At 43.8% G+C, this 13,513-nt stretch overlaps 1 protein-coding gene across 1 annotated transcript; it reads right to left on the reverse strand.

The window, feature by feature from the left end:
* Nucleotides 1–12,184: 12,184 nt before the first annotated feature.
* On the reverse strand, nt 12,185–12,928 carry smim36 (small integral membrane protein 36; the record flags this gene model as incomplete). The annotated part of the gene is made up of 2 exons (XM_080775910.1): nt 12,185–12,484; nt 12,905–12,928. 2 exons carry the CDS (start codon nt 12,926–12,928, stop codon nt 12,185–12,187), a joined length of 324 nt encoding a protein of 107 aa, XP_080632036.1.
* Nucleotides 12,929–13,513: the final 585 nt, after the last annotated feature.

Below are 13,513 nucleotides of genomic sequence, written 5' to 3' on the forward strand. Positions count from 1 at the left end.
GACCAAACTAAGCCTCTGGTCTGCTGGGCTTTGTAGCCACCTTGTTGTGCCCATTCAAAAGCTGATTCTGATTTGTTTTTATTAGTTAAAGGTGTATTTCTTTCTCTAGATTTCACTGAGTGTGCACTGCTGACCATATAAGGAGTTCCTCCCTGTCCCCAGTTAACCCCTGGGGTCCAGGGTTTTGTTTTTGGCTAGGTGGCCCAGCCTTCATCCAATCAGGATAGAGGGGGTCCTTCCGCCAATCATGATCGAGTGGGGGCGGGCCTTGGTGTGCGTGCTGTTGGCCTGGTGAGTCACTTGCGTGACTGGGGGTTTTTCCAAATCACTGAATGCTCCTTTAAAGTGCAAGACCACTTTGGTCGAGGTTTGGGTTGAGTAGTTACCTTGCCATGATGTAACTCCAAATGTGGACAAGAAATCAATAATAATTCCTCCAGTGATTAAAAATTGATAATTCAAAATATGCCTCATGTGAACAAGCACAAAGTTGATTCAGAGTAATATAGAACATAACCAAAACTTGTAGGCCTACCGCTTTATTTTTTAATAAAAATGTTAACTTCCAGTTGATTTTACTAGGCCCATTTGAAGATCTGGACCTGGATCCACAGACCCAGTCCAGGTTTTCTTCCTAACAAAAATGGCTAAATTAACAGGAAGTTAACATTTGACAGTTTTAAATTCTTTGTCCTTTTAGTTATGTTACGGCCTTTATACCCCTAGACAAAAGGCCGTAACAGACAGAATGAACATACATCCTATACAAGACTACAGATGCCGGTATCCTACAATACACTTTAAAAAGACAAATTTAATAAACTTCATATTCTAAAAAAATCATTCATCTATCGTGAATCAGTTCATCTGTCATGATTAGTTCACCTAATATTTCCTATAGGCCTATGCGCAATAATGATTAAACACAATGCTCAGGCCCTGGGAAAAGGAGAGCACCAGCAGTTCGTCTTCACCATAGTAATGTGTGTCAGAACGGTGCTGCCAGCTGTAAAAGACAACGCTTATTAAAAGTCTGAGAACCACTGTAATAAATAGGTAATGGAGCTTCATGGTGAATAGAACATGAGGTGCTGTAGGCCCATCTGATGAACCCTCACAGCTCGGTTAACAGTGTAATTTGATCGTTTGCCATTGAATAATACAGAGCTTTTAGCCTACACAGTATAGATAGACGAATCCAGGAGCGGGTCTCATGGTCGCAGCTTATGTATTTCCTGTAGGCGGACTCGACATAGCTGCGGGTTTAAACCCTCACCAGGCGCACCTCTTCTACTATAGTGAACGGCAGAGTAACTGATGTCAGTCTGCCTCAAACGTTACTCTTTTACCTGCTTTTTACTAAACTCTAACATTACAAAGATGCCCAGAACATCGGGATGAACCTGTGTAGTTTATGGCTGCTCCAACAGTAGTGGCAACATTAAATTATTTTTTAACGGAATGTCCAAATATCCACCGCGGTGGCTGAGACCACTACTGTTGGAGTACGTGAACCACATGGCTAACTCCAAACATACATAGGGACATGCGCGGCCAGGGACACGCGCGTCCAGTCATTGGAACTGTTTTGCTTTTTGCTTAAAAAAAATAATAAGAAGAAAAGGGATTACTTATTTCTTATATTCTTATTTTTTACAATAATGATCCAAAAATGCAAGTCATGATCTTGTGCAACATTATGTTTTTGTGCTACCTCCAAACAGACAAGCCCTCATGCCCTCCTGATCTTTGGCGTCATGCCAAGTTTAGATCTGTACAGTATGTGTCTTTCTCGTTGCTTTCAAAAGGCTGCACACCAAAGGCCTCACAACAGTAGATCCTAGTCTATGTATTGTGAACGCAATAAAAGCATCCAACAGCAAGCCTATACAAACTATGCTACTGTATATCTAGTCTGACACTCACGCACGCATGCACGCACACACGCACGCGTGCACACACACACACACACACACACACACACACACACACACACACACACACACACACACACACACACACACACGTCTATTGTCCGTGGGCTAAAGAATAGCGTCGATTCACACACAGTGTGAGAAAGAGGGGTTTTGTTTCTGGCTTTTAAAAGAGACATTAGCACTGTCAACAGAAGAATGCCATGGGGGCCACATGTGAGGGTTTATTACTTCAACTTCACGTCAAAGAACTTTATTTTTCCTTTCGGAAACTTCTTTTGTGCAGTGGTAAAGACAACAGAGATCACAGTACACACAAACACAGTTACTATATAAAAGCTCATAAAAACGATTTTTTTAAGAGGAACTACTTAAAAGCATAATATATTTCAAATCTGTTCTATAAGTACTGTACTAATGATTAAAATCTAATTATTTACTGTATGCAACCTATGCATCATTCTCTATATAGTCCATCAGGTGGAAAGGGGGGGTTGTTTGTTATGGATTCCAATGGGGAGGGGGTTCAGCCTATGTGTTCAAGAGTCCGATGGAGGTGCGCACAAAGCTAGCTGAGCCCCTTTTAGTGAGTTTTGATGCTCTGTATCGCCGGCCTGAGGGCATTAGTTCGTAGTGGTTATGGAGGGTGTGTGTGTTGTCCTCAACTATTTGAGAGGCCTTCTTTATTGTCTGTTTTTTATGGATGCTGCTGAATGACTCCTGGTCCCTCCCAATGATCTTGCCGCTGATCCTAACCACCCTGTCGAGAGGGTTCCGGTTGATGGCACGCATCACACCAAACCATGATGTGATGTTGAAGGTTATTATGGATTCTACAAAGGACTTGTTGAAGGCCTGCAGGATCGATGGCCTGCAGGATCGAAGCTTCCTCATCTTCCTGAGGAAGAACAGCCTTTGTTGACACTTGGAGTGAATGTTCTCCGCGTTGAATGTGAGCTTATGGTCGATGGTGGTGCCGAGGTATTTGTACTCTTCGACACTATTGCCTGGCCATTTATCTCTAGGGCCGGAGGTGAAGTGGGCGGGCCCTGCCTAAAGTCCACCAGCAGCTCCTTAGTTTTGCTGGGGTTTAGGTCCAGGAAGTTGTTATTGCACCACTCAGCAAAATAGTCCATTACCCCAATGATGCGGTTATTGGTGTTGGTGGTATCGACAACAACAGTGTCATCTGAATATTTGATGAATAGCATGTCAGGGTCTGGGCTGCTGCAGTCATCTGTGTACAGGGTGAACAGGACTGGTGAGATGACAGATCCTTGTGGTGCCCCGGTTAGAGCTGTATAGTTGCCATTGAATCTGACGGTCTGGTGTCTGTCTGTGAGGAAAGACAGAATGAGCATTATGAGGTGGGAGTTGACATTCATCCGGAGGAGTTTCTGTCCCATCAGGTGAGGCTGCACTGTGTTAAATGCACTCGAGAAGTCCACAAATACCATCCTGACAAAGGACTTGGGCTTCTCCAGCTGTGCGTAGGTGTGATGCAGCAGGGTTATCACTGCATCATCCGTACCTCTCTGCTGCTTGTATGCAAACTGGGTCTGTGAACCCACTAACCTCCCTCTGTAGCTGGGGTAGAACGAGCCTCTCAAAGCTCTTCATCACCAGAGATGTTAAAGCTACAGGGCGGTAGTCATTATTGCAGGTGGGGTTAGTTTTCTTAGGGACTGGGCAGATGGTGGAGGCAGTGTTGCCAACTTAGCGGATTTGTCACCATATTTAGCTTCTTTCCAGACCCCCCTAGCGACTGAATTAGTGAAAAGCTTCTGGCGAGAAATCTAGCTTTTTTTCCTCAGTGAATTGGGGACAAATCGTGTTGACAGGCGCCAGATATGCGCCAGAGATAAAATCCAAACAGTGTAAAAAAACAGTGTCAGGCAGCCACCACGGTAAGGTGATGGTCCTTGGAGAGGATTTTATTTTTTGTTGTTTTTTAATGGGTAGGGGTTTTTCGACGCAGCAGCTGCAGAGGCACTCTGTGCTGTGGTCTGAACTCTGAAATTTCGCTGCTCGTTTAAACTCATTGTAATATAAAAAAACAGCAAGAGATGATACAAACTAAGTGCACATAAATGAAAAAAAAAAATCTGGGCTGGCTACATATTTTCGTTGCTAGGGGCGCCTAAAAGTCGCTAGGGACGCAAAAAAGTCGCTAGGGGCGGCGCGCATATCCCACCCCTGGCGACTTTTAGCTACTTTTCGAGGAGCTACTAGCTACTTCCGTTAGTGGAGAGTTGGCAACACTGGGTGGAGGACTTCCATATGGTTGGTATGGAGTGGTCAGACAGGGAGCGGTTAAAGAGATTGCAGAAGACCTCAGCCAGTTGTTCATGGCAGACCTTCAGCAGGTGCCCATAATATTGTCAGGGCCCGGGGCCTTATGGGGGTTTGTTCTCTTGAACACCCTTTCCACCTCCCTTGGGTGGAGCTCTAGGTTGGTGTCAGTCGCTGCGTTACACAGGAGTTTGGTGGTCAGCTCCTCCCTCTCCTGAGTGAAGGTGTGTGTATCAAACCTGCAGTAGAAGCTATTAGAACAAATTAACTCACGACACACCACATTCATTGCAACTCGTTGTGAGCTTCTGTCACGATATCAGTCTGTTGCACACTTTTATTATGTAGTGTTGCCCTAGTGTTTCCTGTTCTGCCTAGTTGTGTTTGCCTGTCTTGTCTCACCTCCCTGTGTTTACTAGTTTTCTCCACCTGTGTCCTGTTAGTCTCCCAGCCAATCCCAGTGTTGATCGTTTGTTCTGTTCACCTGTGTATTGTGATCCCTGTGTCTACTTAAACCCTCAGTCCCTTGTGTTCCCGGCTTGATTATAGTTTATGTTATGGTGTTCTGTCCAGTGTTTTCAGTATAATAAATACTTTGCATATGATCTGCTCTACTCCTGCCTGTCTGTTCTACTTTTGGGTTCCACATCTTTAGTCGCGCCGTGACAGCTTCTGTCTTGCGATTTGTGAACAATGTTCACCTATAAGGACATGCCTAGTCACTAGGTTAAATTATAGGTGAACCCCTTAACACCTGAGGCCGGTTCTACAAAGTGTCTTCTAAATCAGAACAGTTTCCTTGAAAAGGCACTGTATGTTTCTATATTAGTGGTGCTCAAAACCACCAAGGACCGAGTTGGTTCCAGGGACCTCCCAGAAAAAAAGTGTGTGTGCAACTTGCACACTGCTCCTGTAGGATGGACGGAAGGAGACAGACAGACAGACAGACAGACAGAGAGAGTGGTGGGAATATGGCTGGGCTAAAAGAGGCTTTCCTTGGCACACGTGACCCAGGGTTAAACAGCTCTGTAATTGGTTTACCATGTCATGTCAGAATGCAACACAACCTGTTGCACCTTTTCCCCCTGGCAGGGCAGGGAATCCATAATGGAGGAAACCCTACACGACCAAGTACAGCACAGTACAGTACACTGTCATACCATGCACGGCCATGCATTCTATTCAGCACATGGTAAAATGTTATTGCTACGACTACTGTCTGAGAAGTAAAAGCACATATCCACCTAAGTCAGCTTGATATTTTGTTTTATAGCCTTCTGGTAACCTCGCCTCACCAGGCTTTCCACCTCGGAGGAAAGCCTGGTCTCTGTTCCAAAAGTGCCGTATGATCCGGTCGGGAGTGGATGATATCGTTACGTCATGTTGTATAGTATTGTTTTGTAGTCAGCAGGCAGAAACAATCAAACGGAACTTCCTTTTCCTTCAAACCGGAACTACAAACCGGACTACAAAACAATACTACAACATGACGTAGCAATATCATCCGCTCCCGACCGGTTCATGAACCCGAAATGGAATAGTGCCCAGGCTATACACATTGAGGGCCACAGCCACTGGTGGTGGCGTAACCGCTATACACTAAACAAGAGCAGTAACCGTATTGTCTGTCTGTCTGTCTGCGACCCCTGCCCGTCCGCCTGTGTGGAAGAGAGAGATATAATGAACATCCCCACACTCAAACCTATTCAATCTTTCTATATTTGCATGCACTATGACTTAACAAAAAGCTTACAGGTATGGCCTATAGCTGCTCTCAGACTGGAAGCAGTGAAGTGTGCTGCTCTCACAGTCTCACAGAAGGGGTTAACTTCTGTACTTGCTAGCATGCTGTACATAACGTGTTTCTGTACAAAGCACATCGCTACTTTTGGTGCGGGATTAGTGTGCATGGCAGCCACGCAGGTTGCTACAATGTGAAACCCTCACTGGCCCATTTGGTTCCCTTTGTACACGTTCAATTAGAAGAAGTGTTATAATAGAGTAATAACAGTGATACAGTATAGCTGTTTTTCCTTCCTTTCCTTTTTGTCTCCACCAGGCCGAAGGCTGTTTTGCACAGCTTTACAGGATTGCCCCATTTTAAACAAAAAGCCTGAAATCACGCAGCGTGCAATTTACGTGAAATCCTTTACGCACTTTCCTACTAGGCTGAGGAATATATCCCACCCTTTTCACATTGGCCTGCTATAACGCCACCAACAGGTGGATTTTTTTTTAACAAAATGCCTCAAATCATCGCCTTGCCATCAAAGGCGTAAGAACAAATGGCACCCTTTTCACATTGGCCTATTATAGCGCCACCAGGAGGTGTGTGTGTGTGTGTGTGTGTGTGTGTGTGTGTGTGTGTGCGCGCGCATTGCTCAAATGGTTGTACATAGGCCTACTACAATACATGAGTCTGTGAGTCCGTCTTGAGAACTGTCCAACCAATTGACTTGGTGACGCCCAGTGTACGGACAGGTTATCCAGAACAGTATAGTAAGATATAATTGCCACATGGGATACACTATTATTGGGGGTATATAAACTATGTTATGTATGTGTACTGTCACTCTGGTATACACTGGCATGGTTTGTTCTGCTGCTGTGATCTGCAGTCATGTCCCTCCTGAATTTGAGCGGGAAATCTAATTGGACCTGTCACGGGGCAGCTCCATTCAGTAATGAGGAATATTTGGCTGCACCCACAGCTGCTCCTGATGGTCAAATGGCTGAGGGAAGTAGGGGTCCTGGAGGGGCTGAAGCACCCCCTCCCCCCAGGCACAGCCCCCCCTCGAACAGGAGAATTATTTTTTGAAATATCACGTTATTATTTATATAAATAAAAAGTGGACTGATTGGAGGATAAAATAAATAGTATTCTTAAACCACGCGCACCCCTACTAAACGCTCAGCCCCCCCCCCTACTAGTGTAAAGTACTTCCTGCGGGCCTTTGGTCAATCACCATCAAGCCGGCTGGGATGTGTGTGCGTGTGTGTGTGTGTGTGTGTGTGTGTGTGAGAGAGTGATATAAGTCGTGTTTTGTTGCACGTTTTCTTTGCATGTGTACATCTGCCAACATTATTAGGTAACAGCACTGTCTCTAATCTGCAGTGCTGGCAAGGCAATCCTACTGAGAATTGGGAATTGGGAATGTGCCAAGTACTTTGGAGTAGGATGTTTTTTTTTATCATGTGTTAGGATAAATCCAATTGAATTATGTATTTGGAATTTGACAAAGTGGAGAGGGCTATGGACAAGTTTATGGACGTCCAAGCCAACAAGGAGGACATCATCACAGCCGGATGTGAACTATTCAAGTTCATGTTCCATATAGGAAACCACACGAACGTTTGGTGGACTTGAGATTTGACATCATCAGCAAGCGGGCCGCTGCTGGGATATCAAACCAGAAAAACTGGCACACTCTCCGAGCTTATATCTAGACCAGAGATTGGCTGCTGCTGCAAAGTCCATCACTCATGTTTAATTATATTTGTATTTATTGTTGAGAAAAGCATACTCTTTTTAGTTTTTTTATTGTGTTGATGTTTTTTATATAGTGATATCATCACAAGTTTATTTATTTATTTTATTAATGAACTTAAAGTCTGAGGAGCCCTGGCAAATTAATTTCACCCGTCTTGTACTGTTAATTATTTTTAAGGTGTGACAATAAAGCCTTTCTGATTCTGAAAAGAATAACTAATTTAAAGATTTCTCTTGTGGCCTGGGCCGGCTAAGAGGTCCAGGCACCTTGGCTGGTAATCCAGCATGACAGTGTGTCGTGGGTTCGAGTCCCGATCCTGACAAACTTTACTGCGTGTCTTCCCCACCCATCTCTGCCCCTGTTTATCTTATGGCATGGTTATGCTTTGCTAGTAGCATGTAAATCTATCCATTAGATATTAAACTGTCTAACTTGAAGATTGGTCATTTTCACATTGCTAAAAAAGAATCTAACCTGCAAATCGCAGGGCCGGAGGGTTTTGCAGTGACAGCGGACCTGCACAGATCACGGGGGTTCTGGTCTGGCAACCACAAAATACATTTCAGTTACACCCAGTAGGAGAGCATGCACGCACGCACGCACTTTTGAATACGCACACACTTTCCCAATGTCTCCCTTTAAAGGGACAACATTTTCCCCCCTTTAAATGGCATATTTGGTTTTGAAAAGTTCAATATATCTTTACGTTCAAACCAGCAATCTATGTTTCCGTCTCTCATTCACTGGTCTAGGCCACTGCAAAGTCAATGTATCAATCTACTAGACTGGTGCCCAGCTGTAGAGCACTGAGTCGGTAACGATGGAAGTTTGAGATCCATGCCCCACCTGGGTATGCAGTACCCGTGTCAGTACCCATTCCACCCATGCATCTATCTGTCTGTGTCCCTTTTATGCCCATATACAGTATAGAGATTTCTGTATCTACCGTGTCCCTTTATTCCTATGGAGTTCTGTGTCAGGCAAGCCCAAATATGGAGTGTTGTGATGTCAGAACAGGCCAGCTCCATACCCTGCATGGGCAGGGGCCTGTCCAGAGGCCTTTTTGTGGCGGTTCTGGACAACCGTGGGTCCGACCGACTCCACACCGGGCACTGCACTTCTTGTTGGGGTGTGGAACGCGTGTGTCAAATTTGAAGTCGTGGGGTGAACGATTCTCGAGTTACGTGCGTTACAGCAGTACACGCGTGCGTACAGACAGATGTGGTGCGTTTATACTTTATAGATAGATACTATATTCCAACCTGCTGTATCCTTGAGAATGCTATAATGCTCAACACAACAAACAGAGCTATCATGTATTTATTACATAGATTACAGTTTAGGTCTCTCCACACTTTGTTTGCATACTTCATTATCTGCATGTGGCTGGTGTGTGTATGATAACTACACTTGACTTTGGCCTGGCCCCATTTTGTTAACATAAACCTGTATCTGTTATCACATCCTTAACAGATCATATTTACCTTTTGTACCTTGGGAGTATTTGCTTTCTTGTGGCTATAGACAAATCCATGGAGCAGTGCCCTGTAGTCCAGTTGTAGCTAATCAGTGCTGCGGTGTAAAGCTGTGCTTAATGGTACACCACAGTTATGGCCACCCCCAGGGTACCCCTCCATGGATTTGTCTATATGCACAGAGGTGGGTGGAGTATACACAAAAAACTACTAGGCTATACTCCAGTAGAATTATTGTTACTTTAAAAGAATGACTCAAGTAGAAGTAAAAGTGGTATTACAAATAAGAGTCAAATAATCTGGTGAAAAGACTACTCGAGTATGTGCAGTAGTAGTAACTTCACAAAAGCTTATTTATTGTCTGAATTATCAGAATGTGTCACTGTGTTTCTCTGTTTTGCACATTTATTTATTTCTTGCTCTATTTTATTTTGTAGTAAGTCCTTGTGATTCTTGCCAAGCTTCCGCCTTCCGTGTGTGTCAGAAGGGGACGTTACCGGCCAATCAGAGGCAATGTAAACATTGGTTCTCTCATGCCAATAAAGCTCCTTTGGATTGAATTGATATTGGAAAAGATGCGCTGTACAGTTTATTCAAAAAGTTACTGAAGTAACTGTGTAAACATAAGTACATAACAAATCACCATATAGTCCATGTAGCCCAGTGGTTCCGAAACTGTGGTGCGTGCACCCCTTGTGGTGCGCGGGCACCTTCTAGGGTGTGCGCGACATGATGCTATGATTTTATTTTAAATATATTAACATATTATGCCAATATATGGCAAGTATATGCAGAATATAGCCTATGCTGCATATATATGCCATATTCAGGTTCATATATGTGTACATTCATTAATGTGGATAAGTTAGTTAGTTAGTTAGTTTCATTTATTGTCCACGTGTGGAAATTCGTCTTCGGTCTCAACATGAAAAACAAACGGTTACAACAACAGCAACAACACTTAACACAATTATTTTCTCATGGCAAAAAAGTGCAGGACAACAGTGGCAGATACATTGGAAAACAAACAAATCTAGCGAGACATGGTATAATTTAGTGCCTTAATGGCATTTGGTATGAAAGAATTAAAAAAAAATGTTATGGTTAGCTCTTGGTACTTTGTACCGTCTACCAGAGGGAAGTAGTTCGAACTCCCTGCAGAGTGGATGAGAGGGGTCGTTTGCTTTTTTACGAAGTACCTCCTTGTAGATACAGCCTAATTGTTGCTGTCTCTTCCTCTTGAATAGGAAATATATGTCTCTATATAGTACAACACCCCCCCCCCCCACACACACACACACACACATCAATTACACACCCCATGTTTTTGTCTGACAGAGTCTCTGGTAGATTGAGTTTGTTCATCATAATGAGTCTTTTTACTTTAGCTGCTTTAAGTTAATTTTGAAGCTAATACTTTTGGTACTTTGACTTGTACATATTTTGACTGCAGTACTTATACCGTTTTAACAAGGTCATTTTTACACTATAAAAGGTCCACTGGGAGTGTTTACATCATGCGATTAATGTGAATTTAAATTGCTGTTTGTGTCACGAATAGGCCTACATCCACTCAGAACTCAAACATCACATCACGTGACATGATTATGCTTCGAAACAAGCCGAGTTTTGTTTTCCCCAAACCCCAACACAAATAAAAGCATCAACCTGCATCCAGTGATGGATATAGTTTGATGTGAAATACTTTTGCTGACCCATTTTGGCAAGAGTACTGCTTCCAACGCTAGGTGAATATGCCTTCCTGACTCCTGTCATGTTCTAAATTAGAACGTGGGCCTCACATGCAGTTCAGGAGCTGATCTTCGCACAAGGCTCAAGGCGTGTATCTGGGTCTTCCTGACAGCCATAACACGTTCCTCCGCACTCACACAAACACAGAACTTTATATCCCTGAATGGTGTCCAATCTTTTATTATTGTGTGTTGCCACAAGAATAAAGTAGCCTATACGTGGCAAGCTAATGTCTTTGTACACATTTACCTAAAATATAACTATTTTATTGATAATACGTTGTCACTGTTAATATACTGTGAGTGCACTTTGACTACACCTGTTGAAAGCTCTTTCACCATTCCCACTTCTCAGTACTGAGGGCAAAGCAAGATATCTGCACTACCTTTTCTGGTACTCTTCATCTAATCCCATTACCATCTGATTACTCTCTCTCTCTCTTTTTTTATTTATTTTATTTTTACATTTCTATCATTAGTATTATTATTTAGTTATATCTACCCTTATTTAGTTTCCTGTACCTGTCCTGTGTTTAATAGCTTCTGTAGCAACTGAATTCCCCATTGGGAATGTAAGAGTTGCATGGGTCTGATTTAGAGAATTATTGTGTGTTGTCGGAACTTGGCACGAAAACAAAACAACCTCATGCAGTACAAAGTGTACAATTTGATTCAGCTGCAAAGTTCAGTGACCTCAATGTGGGACAAATATATTTTCTCAGATGTCAAAAGGCAATAATCCAGCTTTACAAAAAAGAGAGTAACAGTTGCCAACAATAAGAATAAAACAATAAAACCCCTCTTATTCTTTCCCAGTGAAATCCTTGGTGTTCATTTATACATTTGTAACTCTGACAAATGCAACCATTATTTCCCTGAGTCACGTCTAACTCAGAGAGTGTACAAATCTAACTGTACACTCTCAGAGTAAGACATTTCTATAGTGTTGCCATTTCTCTGCTATATGACAGTTCTAGACCCAGCACAGCATTTAAATATCACACGCACACGCACACACTCCCCTTACCGTCCAAATCTGGTCCTGTGTAGATCAAACCCAAGGATTGTCCCGAAAGCACTATAGGGAGCAAAAAAGGTCCAAAATAAAAAAGATATTCATAAAGATATACAAAAAAAGTCCAATATATACAAAGTTTATGCTTTATCCAACAGCCAGAGAGAGTCCTTATCAAGAGTCCTTAAAGAGTCCTGACACCTTTTCGTTTGTGTCTGTCCCGCGCTCAGACCATCGTGCTCTTCTTCTCGTTGAAGTCGGCGCGGGCCGGCTCGTGATAGGTGGTGATCATGTTGGCGGTGGCGTCCCAGCGCGCCGGGGCGGGGGCGCTCTGCATAACCACCAGCCGGATGGGGGACTGCTGGGCGCCGGGCGGCGCGTCGTCGGGCTGGGGGTCCGGGGCGTACTCCTTGGTGGGGTCCTTGCCCCGGCAGTCGTACATGATGCACGATATGAGGAAGACCAGGAGCAGGATGACGTAGCTGGCGATGAGGATGCACAGGTTCAACGTGACCGGGTCGATCTCCTGGTAGGTTAAGGGGACGGGTTATTGTGGCCCCCAAAAACACTTGCGATTAACGATATTATCGCGATGATCAAAAATATGCTTAAAACTGTTCAAATAGCACTTTTTGTTAACCAAGCACTTGACTCCCCAGCATCCATATTCAGAGAGGAACGTTCGCCCCAAAAATGGCCAATCTACAACAGCGGCTATTTTTGGCGAAGAGATTTGGTGCAGAGTTGTCCGTTTTTACTAAGTATAGACTGAGGGTTTAAGAGGGTACCGGATATGCAGCTTGGCAAAAGCGAATTGATCCCAGTGTACATATAACATTGTCCTTAAAAAATTAATCTCCACGAAATGAAATGACGAATTTCTTTATAAATAATAATAACTAAATAACATTTCTTTTTAAATAAACGATTGTCGTCCCATGCTTACCTGGAAGTTCGCCAGAAAGCCCATGGCGCCTGCCTCATGCTGCGTCGAGGCCCACCCTCCGGGGGGTCCTTGAGGGGAGAACGAGAGGCGGGAGGAGGCCAGAAGTTAGATAGAGATGAAGTACAGAGATGGAGAGGTAGAGAGATTGCGAAACAGAAACATTGAGTGATTGAGAGATAGAGAGATTGAGTGGAGAGACAGAGAAACGCCAGACTGGACAGTCGAGCGACAGCAGGGCTCTACGTCTATCCTCTTCAATCTGTCACTCTCTCTCTCTCTCTCTCTCTCTCTCTCTCTCTCTCCCTCAGCACTCAGATAAGCGAGCGTGGATACATGGCTTTGTGGTAAAAATACTTTAATCCAGCACACTGCTCCTTCTTCCAACCTTGAATTTCCGCAATCTACGGCTCCGTTTAATAACTTAAGCCTGGGGGGTGGGGGTCTGCGGTGGTGAGAGATCTGTCCCTTTGCAAAGCCTTGCTGCTACTCTACGGACTATTAAGTGTCAGTGTTATATCATCAGTATACAAATGAAACAAAATGGACCCTCATGTGTCTTCTGAGTTATTTGCCTTATTTCCTCTGGACACGTCTGTAACTCTGACGAGT

This window comes from Protomyctophum bolini (genome assembly GCF_963924005.1).
Source record: "Protomyctophum bolini genome assembly, chromosome: 11".
NCBI lineage: Eukaryota > Metazoa > Chordata > Actinopteri > Myctophiformes > Myctophidae > Protomyctophum > Protomyctophum bolini.